The sequence below is a fragment of the Chrysemys picta genome, chromosome 1 (assembly GCF_011386835.1).
Source record: "Chrysemys picta bellii isolate R12L10 chromosome 1, ASM1138683v2, whole genome shotgun sequence".
Classification (NCBI taxonomy): domain Eukaryota; kingdom Metazoa; phylum Chordata; order Testudines; family Emydidae; genus Chrysemys; species Chrysemys picta.
In genome coordinates, this window is record NC_088791.1 from 99,221,250 (window position 1) to 99,237,439 (window position 16,190).

At 41.2% G+C, this 16,190-nt stretch overlaps 1 protein-coding gene across 4 annotated transcripts in view; it reads right to left on the bottom strand.

The window, feature by feature from the left end:
* Positions 1-16,190, bottom strand: part of RFX4 (regulatory factor X4) — a 133,186-nt gene that overhangs the window by 26,187 nt on the left and 90,809 nt on the right. For 3 of the 4 annotated variants that reach the window (XM_024100056.3, XM_065581744.1, XM_065581734.1), the window contains exons 14-16: positions 12,941-13,060; positions 11,601-11,762; positions 2,259-2,421 (exon numbers count right to left, since the gene is read on the bottom strand). In XM_024100056.3, coding sequence (XP_023955824.2) covers positions 2,259-2,421; positions 11,601-11,762; positions 12,941-13,060 — 445 coding nt within the window. The remainder of the gene's footprint in view (positions 1-2,258; positions 2,422-11,600; positions 11,763-12,940; positions 13,061-16,190) is intronic. The other variant, XM_024100057.3, reaches the window with a different exon arrangement.

Genomic DNA, 16,190 nt, shown 5'->3' on the forward strand with positions numbered 1-16,190 from the left:
TCTGCACTTCTCCGTTACCAGGATTTCTCAGATCACCTAAAGCTATCTGGAGTTACTGGGTAATTGGGAGGTTGTGATTAATTACGTGTGCAGTAACAGGCCAACAGAGGGCAGCGTGAATGAGGGTGAATTTGCTGCTGCTCCTTTCCTCGTGCTCAGAAGGGATACAGGTCACCAGACAGGGAAGGTTCCAGGGCAGTTTGAAGGCATTAGGTCACAGAGGCAAGCTTTCTCATGGCCCCTGGGCGGAACACAGTGATTGGAGGCAGCTAGCAGACTCTAACTGGAACCTGCCAGTGCCTTCGGGCCTGGCACCTAAGGTGCCTCTAGCACTTGTCTGGCAAGTGGCACATAGACCACGCCACTGAGGATGATTTCAGGACAAAGGTTGGTACTGCAGAGTTGCCAAGACCTCCCACAGGGTGGACAATTACAAGGATTTCCATGCTGCTGTTAGCGTGACTCTTGCAACTCGTAGAAGAAAGGTAAGCAGTTTCTGTCTCGTTATCCTCCACACTCTCTCCTAGGAGGTGCCATTGATATACACAATATAATTTCTTCATTTGGTATTTTGCAAGAATATTTTCTGACTGTGTTAAAGGATGTTTGCGCACTGGTGCACATCGGTCTTACGTGCACGAGGTTTCCAACTTTTCCACCTATTCTCCAGAATAAGTCTCACTAACCCCTTCCCATCTTGGACAGTTTAACTGGGCTTTAGGAGTAAATAATTTTACATAGCGTCTCAAAAGAAAAGAAAAGAAAAGAAAAGAAAAGAAAAGAAAAGAAAAGAAAAGAAAAGAAAAGAAAAGAAAAGGCCACTACAAGAAGTTACACTCCTGACACTTTCAATATTTCCATCAGTACAATTGGGCTAATTAAGAAATGTCCAATAAATCCCCTCATTTAAAACACAGCTGAATGTCACTATCTCAGCATCTTCCCAGGAAGGTTTGGAGTCTTGTATTATCTATTATTGTCACCACTGTAAATTCAGAGGAAAGCAGTAATGATCCCTCAATATTTATTTTCAAGAAAGCTGCTTTTATCATGAAGCTTTCATTTTGTTTTGCATGACTGGCCCCAAGTACAAAAAGATACATTTACATTTTCTGAGCATGACTCACAATGACTCTGAGCTTTACTCTTTGTCTTAAGCCCTGTTATGTGGTAAAATAAAAGTCAGTGTAAAAACTTTTGAGCCCTTTAAAGTGCCCTCCTCATCAGTACTCTGCAAAGCTTTTGCATTCCAGAGGGTATCCATCTTCAGTGATGACTGATAGTAGCTCCAGCAGAAATTGTTCTAGAAAAGTCAGAAGAGGTTCTCTCCAGCTGAGGATCTGCATTTTGTGTGAAATTCAGCCCGGGGCGAGGACCAGAGCCCTGTGCATCACTTAAGCCCTCAATGGGGAATAGACATTGTGCTGGCTCTCCACAAAGCAATGAATCTCGAATCTTCCACCATGCGGTAGGCATTTCCACACATGGAAACTGTGGGCAGAGCTTGAGGAATTCAGTAAGAAGTCTTCACCTTCTGTTGCATGCAGGCTATCAACAACATCTCCTACCCTCCTAATCCTGGTACATGCATGGGCCTGCCCAATGGGTGATTTTGTTATGGTGTTTGGCTAGTTGTGGAAGGGACAGAGGAGCTCTCTGAGCTTGATACATTGCCCTGTAAGTTGGGAATATACCGAATGGCTATTGCTTTGGAACAGGAGTGTTGTGAGGATGTGTTAAAGTTTGTAAAGTGCTCCAAGATCTTTACTAAATGTGCTATCTCACTGTTTATTATTTTCATTGGTCAGTATTACTCTGAGGTTTTAACACGTTTGTTATGTTCGATCCTCCTTCTAGTTCAAAAATTGTCTGTCTTTCCAAACCCCTGAAATTGTTGTTCTGTGAGACTAGCAATTAGCTTGGTGAAGGAAGGTTAGCTTTTCTTGATATATCTAGGCCATTGACATAGAATAATAGGAATCAGAGATAGAAGGAAACCTAATTAGATCATCCATCCAGTCCTTCTCCCTTTAGAAATTATTTTCCAGGTTTCCTTGTGTTTATGACTAGCATTATGTTTTAAATGCATAAATGGAAATACGTGAGAGACCATATAACCATACAACACTATCACATTGCAATGAAGATCTATTCCCTCAGGAAACAGACCTTGGATTCCAACTGCTTTTGAAAAAAAAATTATTGCAAATTTAGACTAGTCCTTAAAACTCAAATAAACAAACTGGAAAGTGACCTACCCGTGTTCCTCTCTGTGGGGGTAAACAGGTATCCTGTGTGTGACAGATGAAGAAGGCACATGAGGACTTCTCATGCAGGGCAGCTGTTGCGAGTTTTCAGCAGGTGATCCAGCAGCTGTTGTCACAGTGTATGTGAGTGACCATGTATAGGACTGCATAGCTCCTGCAGAACAAACAAAGTTGACGTTCATAGTTAACATGAGCTGTAGTCCTTTGAAACGATCCATTTTGAAACAGCCAGTAAAGAACAATCTAATAAGGTGATGCCAATGAAGACTATCAACCAAAGGAGGTGAATAAAGATGGGTATAGTGCAGTGGTTCTCAAACTTTCACGTAGCAAGCCTCTGAGTGCGAACCCACTTATAAATTAAAAACATTTTTTTATATATCTAACACCATTATATATGCTGGAGGCAAAGCGGGATTTGGGGTGGAGGCCGACAGTTCATAACCCCCCCATGTAATAACCTCACGACCCCCTGAGGGGTCCCGACCTCCAGTTTGAGAACCCCTGGTATAGTGATAGCAGTAAAACACCCATTTTTGAAGAACACGTCAAAAGGTACAAATAGGTGAGCTAGAATATCAGATACTGGGAGACAATCCAGACACAACTGGCATTTTTGAAACATAGCAGGATGTGAATAATCAATGCAATGCTGTAATTTGTGCCTATAAACTTTTGGGCAGGGACTGTCTTTTTGATCAGTTTGTACAGCACCTAGCACACTGGGGTCCTGGTCCATGACTAGGGCTCTTAGGCACTACAGTAATACAAATAGAAATAAATAAATATAATATATAAAATACAGGACAGAGCTTAGAGCTGTGACAACGGCACTAGCACAAAACATTGCATAGACATTATGGGCCAAATCATGAGCCCCTCTCTGCAACAGAGTGGAGCTCCGTGCCGGCTGACTTGATCCTCAGGATGATCAGAGCTGGTGTGGTAGGAAGAACGGTCAGGGCCCTTGGGACCTGGAAGAGGGTTGGACTCAGGCAAATGAATTCCTTGCAGCCTGACTTGGCTTTCATCTATCCACCAATCTAAGTTCTTATGTGGTCCCCACCACTGTGGTATCAGATTGGCTCCCAAAATAATAACAAGTGCACACTTGGAGACATTCCTCTCTCTCTTCCCGCTAGTCAGCAGGGACTAGGCTTTGTTGACTTCATTAATGTGGTTCTATTCTAGGAAGGTTAAGGCAAAGAAGTGGGTTTTGCATTTTGCTCTGAAAGTGCTGAAGTTTTTAGTCAGCCTGGTCTCTTCCAGGTGGGAACTCCAGATTTATGGACCAGTTCCTGAGAAACCTTGTCCTCTCTATGTGACTCCCATCCTTGAGGTTGGTGGTCCCATAATTCTGGGGTAAAATAGCTGTTGTGGATGAGGGCCAAAAACTTGAATTTGACCCAGTATAGAACAGGGAGCCAATTAAGATAGCAGAATAGAGGTCACCAGGTGCTTTCAGCTCTCTTTCTCCAGATAAAAAAGGGAATGGACTAGAGTTTCAGGAGCTGATTTGGATTTTCCTTCAGCACCTCTAGGACTTCTTTTTTGTGATAGGACCTAATTCAGAGAGGCAAGTTATTGTGTTGTCAGATCTGTGTTCATTGTATTGCTCTTGGTGAATGGAGAAGCAGTCTCAGATGTGGGTGATTTTCTTCAGAAAGTCAGGCAGACAGTTCTTTGTAGTGGGAAATGCTCAATTCTGGGACTGAAGTGGGACATCCTGTGCTAAACAAGGTGATTCATAGACTGAAACACTGCAGCAGGTTGTGACTTTATGGCTGCTAAGGTGGAGAAGAGGTGGGAGTTTTTTGCATGTTTCATGCCTGAGGGTAGGTTCACAAGAATTGCTTGTGGTACAGCCTGTCTGCATTTACTTCTGTTCTCCATCACAAACACTTGTATTTTCTTCCTTTCTACTTCTGTTACAGGTTTGCAGAGAACCACTGAGATCTATGGGAGCAATGATGAGGGTGCAGGCATTCCAGTGCTAGAACATCAATGGTTGTGTTTAATGAGTGGTTACAGTGACTCAACAGAGCTTCTATCCTACAGCATTTGGTGGGGTGGAATTACCTGCAAGTATGTTTTGGACTTGACTGGGTCCAGGCCATTACGGTGGCTTCCTTTTTGTCTGGAAACCAGCCTGAAGGAGGTGATGGTCAGTCCAGCATAGGGGCCATTTCTTGTGTCCCCTATATCAGGTCAGGTTCCCCTTTTTAAGTGAGAAGAAATGATCTAATAGTCACAGCTGGGCTCAAAATCAATGAATCTATAGCCAAGTCCCATTCAAAATTCAGGTCCAAAGCATGACCTGCTCTGTGTGTAGATCTAGATGTTACATATGAGAAACTAAAAATGGAAACTGGGGCGAAGAGGTTTTAGGCCATTGCATTGGAGGGGTTGTCAATAAGGCTGCTGAAATCTCCCAGGACTATCGTCGGAACGGCTTCACCATGCCTGACAGCAGCACCTCAGGCTGCTGCTCTAGGAAAAGCTTGCTTTCTGGAAGGTCTGAAGACTAGCAGTTTGCATACGGTGGACTTGTCTCTGGATTTGCAGAGCAGCTGATTATTGAAAGATTTTGTGTCAAGGAGGCCTCTCTTGCATTTGAGGCTGGACTGGAAAAGGATGACTACTCACCCCTTCTCTCCCTTGTGGAGGGAATGCAGTAGCTTTCACAGGGTGACCTGCACATGAAGAGAGAGGGGGAGGAGTGGCTCAGATTTGGAAGGTCTCAATTTCCTGTTGGAAGAAGAAGAACACTGCCGGGTACATGTGTGTATGTATGTGTTAAAGGAGGGCATCAGTGAGACCCCTACCATAAATTGTGGTAGGGCAAAAGGTAGGAGGAGAGGCAATTGAAGAGATTGTGGTTGTTCCATTTTTTAAAACACCAGCCACCAGAACCCCAATCCCACAACTCTTACACAATCAATCTCATTGACTTCAATGAAATCCAGAAGACAGCCTTTTTTAGCTGCTGTACCCACTGAATTGAACCAAACTGAAAGTAAAACAGTAGTGGTTGAGTGATTTGACAACACTTTGTTCTTCTTTGTGTTTTCAGCCTTCAGGATTTGAATAAACTTAGAAGGTTCTTTTACTTCATTTCACTTTATTTTTTACTTATTTGCTTTTTTAAGACTGACTACATTGTTGAGAACATGACAGCAAGAGGACCTCTGTAGGAAGCACAATGTATAAATAGCTCTGCTAAAAGCCCAACAACAGCCCTGTTGTGCTATCACACAGCAAAGCCAAAAATGCAAAGGAATTTCATGCACGGAAGTGTGATTCGTACTACAAACCCTTACTGTACTTGTTGGTGTGTGTGTACTGCTGTGAATAGAACCATATAGCCAGGCCGATTAGCTATTACCCTGTCTCTTGTGCAGTCATTTATACCAGTGCAAAGTGAATGCAAAATGGCTGTAAAATGGTACCATTTCACAATGGGAGCATTTTACAGCCACTTTGCACTGGATTGCAAAGGTGCATAGCATCACTGAAGCAAGCCCACAGATGTCAGTAGGAATCATAATAGTAAATATTATATTTGGTAGTAAACAATATTGTCAAGACCAAGTGTTCAAATTTCAGGAGTTAGGCTTGGTCTACAATACAGACTTATGTCGGGATATCTACGTCGCTCAGGGGTGTGGAAAATTCACACCCCTGAGCAATGCAATTTTGCCGCCTAATCACCAGTGTAAACGGGGCTATGTTGATGGGAGGGATTCATAGCTACTGTCAACATAGCTACTGCCTCTTGGGGAGGTGGATTAATTACCCCGAGAGGAGAAGCTCTCCCATCAGCGTAGGTAGTGTCTTCACGAAGTGCTATAGTGGTGCAGCTGAATCGGTGCAGCTATGCCACTGCATCGCTGCGCGTGTAGACAAGCCCTCAGTCTCTCCAAAATTGGGAGATTGGCTTACAAATCAGATTTTTAAAAACCATACATTTGGGGTTCTTTTCATTTGCTTTCTGGTGCTGGATCCTTTAGGGTTTGCATCATCAAGCTTTCCTCTGCAACGATGAGGGCTAGAAACTTACCTTAATTTTTAAACAAAAAATAGCATTCTCATGAATCCAGGAGCTGGAGCTTTAAGTAAAAGCACCAAATATCATGAGACTCTTGATAAAAACATGAGAACTGGCCACACTCACTAAGAGTTTACAAGAACAGCCCAAACGGAGAATTAATACCAAGTCAGCACCCTGTGGAATAGTGTACAGTACTATTGAAATGAACCTTTAATTCAAATATACATTCCCTTGTAACTGAGAGGAAGGCAGTGGAGGTGGGGATGACAAGGAGGTGGAGAAATGATTAGTTATCTAGTAGCAAACATTTACAATGCAGAATTTCTGTAAGCTAGTTCAGGTTCTTCTAACAGGAATTGCATTAGCAAATGAGTAATCCCAGGCTTTAAGCGAGGACTGCAGAGTCAACCATATACCCATCACTTTTGTTACAATATTGTTGTAATTTGACCAATCATTAATCTGGCCTTTGTAATTTAGAAAGAATTAGGGCTAATTATCCTTTTAAACTTTCAGTAATTTAACAGAAAAATTTAAATAAAATGTTAACTGGGCATGCCAGATGTTTTACACCAGAGCAATCTATATGGGATTTACCTTACTTTAGTTCGGTGTCATCTAATCGCAGTGATTTAATTTGCTGCTTTTGTGTTTGACCATTGAGTGCATGCAGAAAGTTTAAAAAGCAAGTTTAATAGTTAACTTTTATTGCCAGTGCCACAAGCAGCAAAGACTTAATGACACCTTAAATTGGGGAACTGCAAGCTATTGGTAACCAATCAGATTAGTTTTCTAGTTGTACAATGCATTTCCACACTGCTACATTTACCTAAATTAAAAAAAAAAAATTAAAGAAAGGCAACACAGTAACTTTTAAATACATCTCAAGAGACTTGCTGGTTAGAGCCACATATCTGGAGCAAATACGCAGAATTAAAAAACAAACAAAAGAAAATACATTGAGAATTTTACATCCCTCAAATCCTCGCCTGGTATAAATATACATAACTCCACTGAGCTGGAGTACTTACATTTTCAAATATTTTGATTTTTACCTTACATGCTGTGTAAGCACTAAGGCCTGGTCTATACATAAACGTTTTTATCAATATAACTATTTTGAGTAGGGGTGTCATTTTTTTACTACCATAGTTGTACTAATACAAGCCCTAGTATAGATTCAGCTAGGCTGGTATAAAGGTGAGACTGCACCTAAAACTTAGGTCAACATAGCTATGTTGCTCAGGGCTGTGAAAAATGTTGTGCCCTGTACAATGTAGTTAGGTTGTAATCTAATCCCTACTGTAGATGCAGCCTTTTGAGGGGATGGATTTACTACAGCAGTGGAAAAATCCCTTCTGTTGCTGTAGCAAGCGTCTACACTTCAGTGGTGTAGCTGCTGTGCCACTGTAGTGCTTGTAGTGTAGACATGCCCACCAGTATACCTTATTCTCCTTCCTGAACTGAAATAAACTTTAGGCTTTATAGCTATAAATAAGCATTTTTATACTGGAATAACTGCATCCACACTAGGGCATTTTGCTACTTTATCTATGCTAGTGTAGTTAATGAGGAAAACCTTTCTAGTGTAGACCAGCCCGCAGAATCAAGAAAAACATGGATATGAAGTATCTTTTACATTTTTATTAAAAAACCTCCCCTTTTTATTTTATCATCAACATACATGAACTTTCCACACAAATGCCTTTTACATTTTTCATATGTCTGGAATGTTATCTGCATCGACATCATCACCAGTTTTGGGTAATTTTTTTGATGTCCCCTCTAATGTTTTTAAAAACTTCCTATTATATTTTTCTACAAACTGCAGAATATACCCTATATTAATTGATACCCTAGAACTATGGCACATTGATTAGCCAAGATGGTTTATAATAGGTCCACAGCACACAAAGTAAAATACAACCAATTCCTGCAGCTGCAATGTTTCTGGTTCTGTATTACTTTACTTATATGAACCCCTAGTCATATAAGTTGCGTTCTAGACAAAAATTAAGATAATGGCGATTAAAATAAAGCTGAGCTCAATGGTCAGAGAGAAGCAGCCATTCTGCCAAACAAAAGAATATAGGGAGAAAATGGGGAAGGTGGGGAAATGAAGAGCTGGTGAAAAAGGAGGACTATAATGATTAAAGATGAACTGTCTTGAGCAGAAAGGTCTTCCATGGAGGCTTAGCTAGGACAGGCTGTGGTAGAAATGCTCAGGTGGAGGGTTCCTTAGCCATAGTCTGTGTCTATCCTGAGGCTTCACCCTAGCAGTCCTCAGCCTTGGAGGGCCATAGCAGGAGAGAGAGAATCACTCAAGCACCTTAATAAACATAATTAAAGTACAAATAAATTAACATAATGCCAGTGTGAGTCCCTTCCATGTTTCCCCTCTCTTACCGCCTCAGACCATTCTCATTTTGTATGTCTTTCCTTTGAGGGGCAGCACACAGTTACCTGCTTTTCAATTTCTTGTTACTGGGGGAGGTTTTCTGGCCTGTGTTACGTAGGCGGCCCGACTAGATGATCACAATGGTCCCTTCTGGCCTTGACATCTATGAATCAAATTATTCATAAAATCTATGTCTCAAGTCTCTACTGGGAAGAGCACATAGCATGCGGCTTTATTCAAACAGAGTCTTTTCTTTTGTGCTCACCCTTCATGTCCAAGAACCACATGACTCTGGTCTTGTGGTCTTGCTGTTCAGGACATGGGATTGTCATATTTTCACACCAAATATAGTCTCTAAAGTCTCAAACATCAAGCAAACCTGAGGTTTCCACAATGCTATGTAGGATTAAAATGCTCTTAAATCTATTTCAGCCACAAATACACACTGTGGTTCCCTGGGATGTTTTTGAAGGCATGAAAAAGATTTGGCAGAAACTTTTATTCATCCTTTAACTACTGTCAGTCTCCAGGATGGTAAATTGCCACTTCCTGGAATTTTTCTAGAAGCTTTTGTTGCTACTCTAGAGCCCTCCAAAAGTGAAAGTTATATCATCCATTTCACCACTGAGAGCCAGGACAGTATCGGGTGCCTGGAATGACTTCTGACAATCATTCAAGTTCCTGACTTCTTTCCTGCATCTGTAGACTCAAAATAGGAAAACAAAATATTTTTGACCCCAGACACTTGAAGGTCATGACTGGCCCTGGCCACCACCTCCAGAATGTATAATCTGTCTTTCATATCAGAGAGCTTATGAGAGGAATTTAACATGCAGAATGTAACGGCCCACTTGTGTGCGCCAAATTGCAAGCCAGTTGTGTGCCTAGTGGTTCATTTGCAGTTCTTGGACTCCCTAGCCACAAACTGAGTATCTTCATGCACAAATTACTAATTAGGACTTTTTCATGCCCATTTGATACACAATGTGTTCCTGAAACTGCTATAATTATATGCAGTTGCATACAGGCCACAGGCCTCCATTTCCTAAATTCTGTCCTTGTAAGATGTTGAAAGGTACGAACAAAATGTTAAAACAGAAAAACAAAACAAACCCTAGAGCAACTGAGCCAGATTTTTAAAGGATTTAGGCACCTGAAGATGCAGACAGGCTCCATTACAATTGGGAATTGGGAGTTGAGGTGTTTTTGAAAATCCCGCTAAGAGTCTATATAGCTTTATAAATCTGGCCCATTCAAACGATGTCCATTTTTAGAGAAAGTAGGTGTTAAGTCATCGAGGGTTTTCTAAAGCACCGTTTCTCAAATGCGGCCACCAGGGGGTTTCCCAGCAGCCACGGCAGATTCCTGGGTGGGTGAGGGAAGCATCAGCCCCTCCAAGTTCCCTGTAAGCTGCGCGGCTGCGCAGCAGTCTATTTAGCACTGGGCAGGTGCCCAGCGAACCCGCCTGGGGACCAGCCCCATATCCCCAGCCCCAACCCAGAGTCTGCACCCCCAGCTAGAGCCCTCACAACCCTGCACCCCAACCCTCTGCCCCAGCCCTGAGCCCCTCATCCCCGGCCCCACCCCAGAGCCTGCACCCAGAGGCGGAGCCCTCACACCCCTGCACCTCAACCCTCTGCCACAGCCCTGAGCCCCCTGCCACACTCGGAACCCCTCAGCCCCACCCCCAACACATTAATTTTGTTATGTGCACCAATATGGAGGTGATGTGTGACACATCACCTCCATATTGGTGCACATAACAAAATTCATTCCACACATGGGTGGGAAAAATTAGAGGGAACACTACTCTTCCTCCCTGTTGCTGCATGCACTGCCTCTCTGGAGACACAGGTGGGACACACAACACTTAAGGAGCAAGGTGAGAAGGTGAGGGGGGGGTGAGGAGGTGAGAGGTGAGCCAGCAGCAGAGTGAGGAGGCGGACGGGCGAAGGCCGTCCTCCCCTTCCCTCCCCTCCTCTCCCCACAGCCGTCCTTCCCTTCTCCTCTCCTCTCCCCTCCCCTCCCCAGACCCAAGCCGCTCAGATATGTTTTTCATTATTATTTGGACTTCTATTATGTCAAAGTATTTTTAAATTTACTTCAGAATTGTTGTACAACCATTTTAACCAAAAAAGCAAAAGAAACAATAATAAAAAAAGACAAGAACATGCAAAGCACCTTATTTGTGTTTCTATTCTGTTAAGTCCAGTAAAGAATAGAGAAAACTGTGCATTATTTTTATTATTGAGTCCACAAAAAAAGCCCCAAACCGTACATAAATAAATTACAATGATTTGGATATATATATGTGCATAATACTTTATTAATTTAGGAAAAATAAATAATTTTAGGAAAAAGTGTCCGCGTGGCCACCAGCAAGAGTTGGTGGCCGCACACTGAGGCCACCAAAAAATGTGTTGCGAGAAGCCCTGTAAAGCGCTGTATTTAGAAAAGGCTCTTTAAAAGTATCGCTAGAAATATGCAATTTTAAACTGAGGCTTGAAAATATTTTGGAACAAAATTGTGGCCCTGTTCGTCTAAGGGCCCCAGACATCTGCATAGAGTCCATAATGTATTGAGATAGCCATCTGCTTTTACAAATTTATATCTTGATGCCCAGGAATTCATGCACACAATGGATCCTTTTTCAATTGCACTGCATGTCATGTTTGGCAAGATATAAAGAAAATATCGATTTACAATGATAAATACTGAACATGTGCTGAGTCCGTTTTGAGAGGGCTTCTTCAGAGATAAGGTCAGATCCTCGGTGGCTCTAAATTGACACATTGCTCACAATTTTTATTGCAGGCTTTTGGTTTTTTGACAACAATTTTTTGGAAAAAAGAATGCAAGAACCAGCCATCCTTAGCCTACCTACCTGTTGTAGTTGCTATGCTAGCGTACTCTGGGGATTGACTGCTCACAGGTGAGGGTGCAGACGGCACTTCCACCAAGGTGGCAGATTTAGCTGGAGAGAATGGCACTGGGGAGGGAGTTGGAGGAGCAGGTTCTGTCAATATAATTTCTTCTTGTATTTCTGCTGAAGATTGGGAGACAGGTCATACAAATGTTGTTAAATACGGCTCGTGGAACCCTATGAAATAGATCACTCAGAAAAGTAAATTTTAGATGTAAACTCTGGTGTGTGGAGGAATTACATAAATCTGTCTTTATCTTAGGTATTTTCATGGCCCCATCTCTTGATCATTAACATGCTTATCCTCACAACATCAGTGTGAGATACTCTGTATGCCCATTTTACAGCTGGGGAACTGAGGATAAATGATTTACCCAGGAAGTCTGTGGTAGAGCATAGATTTGAACCTGGATCTCCCAAGTCACAGGCTAGCACCCTAACCACTAGATCACCCTTCCTCTCTTAAACCTTCAGTGTCAAATTTAGTCTATGGTAAAATGGATGGGTGAGCTTTTGAAAAACCAGCTAAGGGACTTAGCCATTCAACTCCCATTTAAATTAATTGTAGCTTCAGGGAGGGATGGAAGCTGGCTCCACTGACTCTATGCCTGCTGAGGACTCCTTCTCATCACATGCATCCTGAACTGGGAGGTTACAGGTGGTCTCCACACTGCTGCGGCTGTACTGAAGTACCTGAGCACACAGCACTGAGTATCTGGCATCTGTATTTCTATTGATAATGTAGATTTTTTTTCCTTTGGAAGTTGAACATTGGTATATCATAAATAATAGCATTGGCTTTAATCTTAACCAATGAAAATCACTCACCCCAAATCTCTTCTCAGATACAGTCCTGTGTAAAATCAGGAGTAACTCGACCAAAGACAGTGGAGATATTATTTTAAGCCAGTGTAAGGGAGAGGGGAATCAAGACAAGTGTCACTTAAATGTGACTGTGGTTTTATAGATTAGTTGATGTGAACATTCAGTACAAAACTCCCTTGCTGAAATCTCCAATACAGGTTTAGGAGTTGAAATTTTCAGACCTTCATAACTAAACTCAATAGTGACAACAATAAGCAGGCAGTCTAATTCAAAATCAATTTCAGGACACTCACTAACCAGAAAGGCTCATAATTGACTTGTCTGACATAATAACAGAACTGAAAAATGACACATTCCTTCTGGAAAGGCCTCATTAGGGTGAATGGGGATAGGGAAATGCCCATGTACAGAAATGGGTGAATAATAGAATAAAATTATAGAAGGCATGTAAGGTACTGCTACGAAAACAAACTTACCTGTGCTTCCTTCTCCTTTCATTGCCCTCATTAACTCATTAGCTCTCTCCTGACAATGCAGTGATTCTAACAGGTATAATACGTAGTCATCAAACATCAAGTGAATAAGGTGAAAAGACCCTGGGAATGAAATAATGTGAACAAACATAAAAGCAATTAATGGTCTCAATATTACTTATCACACAAATGATTACAGCATTATCAAAAAAAAAACAACCCCATCAAACCACTGAATACCACTGGCCCCTGTATAGTCCTGCTACTTAAGCATGTGTCTTACTGAAAAGTGAGTCATCCATCAATGTTAAAGGCAAGTTAAGAGGGGAGGGTGTTTGTGTGTCTGGGTTCTGATTACTACAGTGTATTCATACCTGGATTTATACAGATGATGTGAATTCCGGGATCATTTCTCAGAAGTTAAATTTATGTCTCTGGGATCCAGTTCCTGAGAAAAGTGTCCTGACAAATAACTATCATTTTGTAATAATTATAAATCTTGAGCAAGAATTGCCTTTTGTACCAAGCTCTCTCTACTATGTCCAAGCAAGTACTTACTAAGTCAGATGGGGTAGTCTGGGAAAGAAGGACATGAATCAAAATAATAAAAATCTATTCCCTGTCAAATGCACTAGCACAAAGTATTATTGAGCTAGCTGGACTGTGCATGGGGGCTTTAAACTAGAAAGATAAAGGGAGGGATATGGTGAAGGTCAGAAACTATAGGACCTGGACCCCAGCCTTCCTTCAGCATCTTCCCAGCAAGAGTCTGATTATCTTTTTGTTAGCATTCTTCAGCTGACTGGGCATTGGTACTATTTATATAGGACCTCTAAAGCCAGAACATTTTCTTCCCAACTCTCTGGTAATGTCATTTGTGGTGCCAAGAACCAAAGCCGATTATTCATGTACGATAGGATGCCCAAACACCTTAAAATAAGTTGCTTTAACAGGAAGCACTGTGTCAGTCAGGATAGGTACAGTCTGAAGAATTTATAAATAAGGAACTTTCCCATTTTTCATAATTATATAACTGTAAGTTATGTTTGCGGTTAGACTAACTAGATTAAAAATTAAACGTGTTAAGAATCATCACACTTTAGGATGTAAACTGATTACCTAGTTGAGAGTTGGGAATAAATATTTTGCTCTCACGTCCTAGCATTGTACAGTTGGCCAAGAACAAGATAGCATACTTTTCTGCCTTTCTCTGAAGCATCAGATTACTGACAGATGTAGAATACTGAATGGGATAGACCAATGATATGTTTTGGCATTACAATTCCAAGCTACCTAAGACATCAGAGAAGGTATACGTCAGAATGATATCAATGAGAGACTAAAAGACAACTTAAGTAAAAAAGTCCATCCACCTTTTCACTCCCTATGGCACAGCTTGAGGGTTTTATCCAGTCTATCTTTGAATAACTCGACAGATGAGGTTTCCACTACTTCCCAAACATGCTAGTGGCAATTGTGGGATGTCCCACATGGAAAGGCTGATGCCAGAGGTATCAACACTGCTTCAGCCAATCAAAGTAGCATCAATATCTTTGGCATCAGTCCTTCCACATGAGGCATCTGTCAAGTTATTAAGTACCACATTACTATAGCTGGAATAGGAAGTGTCCTGAATGTTTTGGCTTTGCCTGTGATCTCCCAACATGAGGGACAGGCATCACTATCTTTAACAACTATCAGTCTTGGAAGTTCCAAGCACATTTCTTGGTGGTTCCTGGCAAACTACTTCCTAGGAGGCAATTTGAGACATGCTATACAGACATGAACCTGGACAGGGAAAGAAGAGTTTCCCATGTAGTTTCAGGTCTCAGTTCAGCTAGAGAAATGCCAAGAAGCAGAGAACAGACGTGAGGGAAGCAGTACTGGGAAAAAATTGACTTTTCCTCTAGCCTCCATAGACAGAGATTTAAAAATGTATACAAGGACTCAGTGTGAGAAGTAGACATGTCCATATGCTATCACAGGGCAGATTCAGCAGTGTATAGAAGATAGGAAGCATAGAAGAAAATCAAGACAGATGACTTTGTCTAGAGAGCATACTGGCATCTACTAGAGATGAATGATATATATATATATTTTAAACTAAATGCTTTTTCTTCCAAAACCAATCTTTTTGCAAAAATGAAAAAAATCACAAAGACATGTTGACCCTCTTTTCTGTAATTTAAAAAATTTCCCAATACATTTTTTGTAAAAATTTAAATCACAATTTGTATTGATTTTTTTAATCAAAATATTTTCAAAATTTTTCATTTACCAAAACCTGTTCTTTAATAAACAAAAAATGTGCATAAACATCTAGATAACACTTTAGACAAAAGTTGCAATAAACTGGTTTTCTACAAAACAGAAAAATGGGTCTGTATCAACCACTGCAACACAGAAACTTTGATATTTGGGGTTAATATTTTTCAACCAGCTGTATTATCTATATTATACAACAGAGCTGGGTGAATACTTCACCTTTTTTATTTTTTTTTATTTTTTTTTTTTTACAAAGAGTCACTCAGGTGAGAAATTTAACTTGCTCTTTTTATATTGGCTTTCCACCAATGATTAGTAAATTTTAGATATATTTATTTGGACTTGCGTGGTACATTTAAAATTGCCTATCAAAAGCTTTAGGTACCTTTGGCAGGAGTGAATACAGTCAGACTGGAAAAAAAGTAAACCCACAGCCACCCCAACACCAGAGAAAATAGCCAGCTGCAAAGAAATCAGAAATCAACTCCACCCATAGACGCCAAATTCCCCAACCACAAATACAAGCCCTCAACATACTCATCACTCCTCAAAACCTGGGAAAAGAGATGGCTTTCTCATTGTGCTCTGAATATCAATAGATTTGTCTTTTTCAAACATGGGGATAATGGGATGGTGAATTCCAAAACTGTGGGCCCCTCACAAAAGAATGTCCTGCCAACGGGCCCCTTTCTTAAAAGCCAAGAGGTGTTAGCTCACTGCTTGCAAAGATGGCAGCTGGGGACAGAGAGAGGCTCTGTCTCCCATAGTCAGGTCCTTGGTCACAGCCCAGGATCTGGCCCAAAACTTTCAAATTTCTTTACTGAATTTTTACCAAACTTCCAAGACAAAATCCTTCCCTGGAATAGGATGCTACATACATAATTGAAGGACGATTGGTTTCTTTGGAGGAAGTTAGAGGAGGAGGTTGAAACTGAGCTTATATTGGGAGACTCATTTCTACCTTAAGGAGTGTCTACAGCTGCTCCAT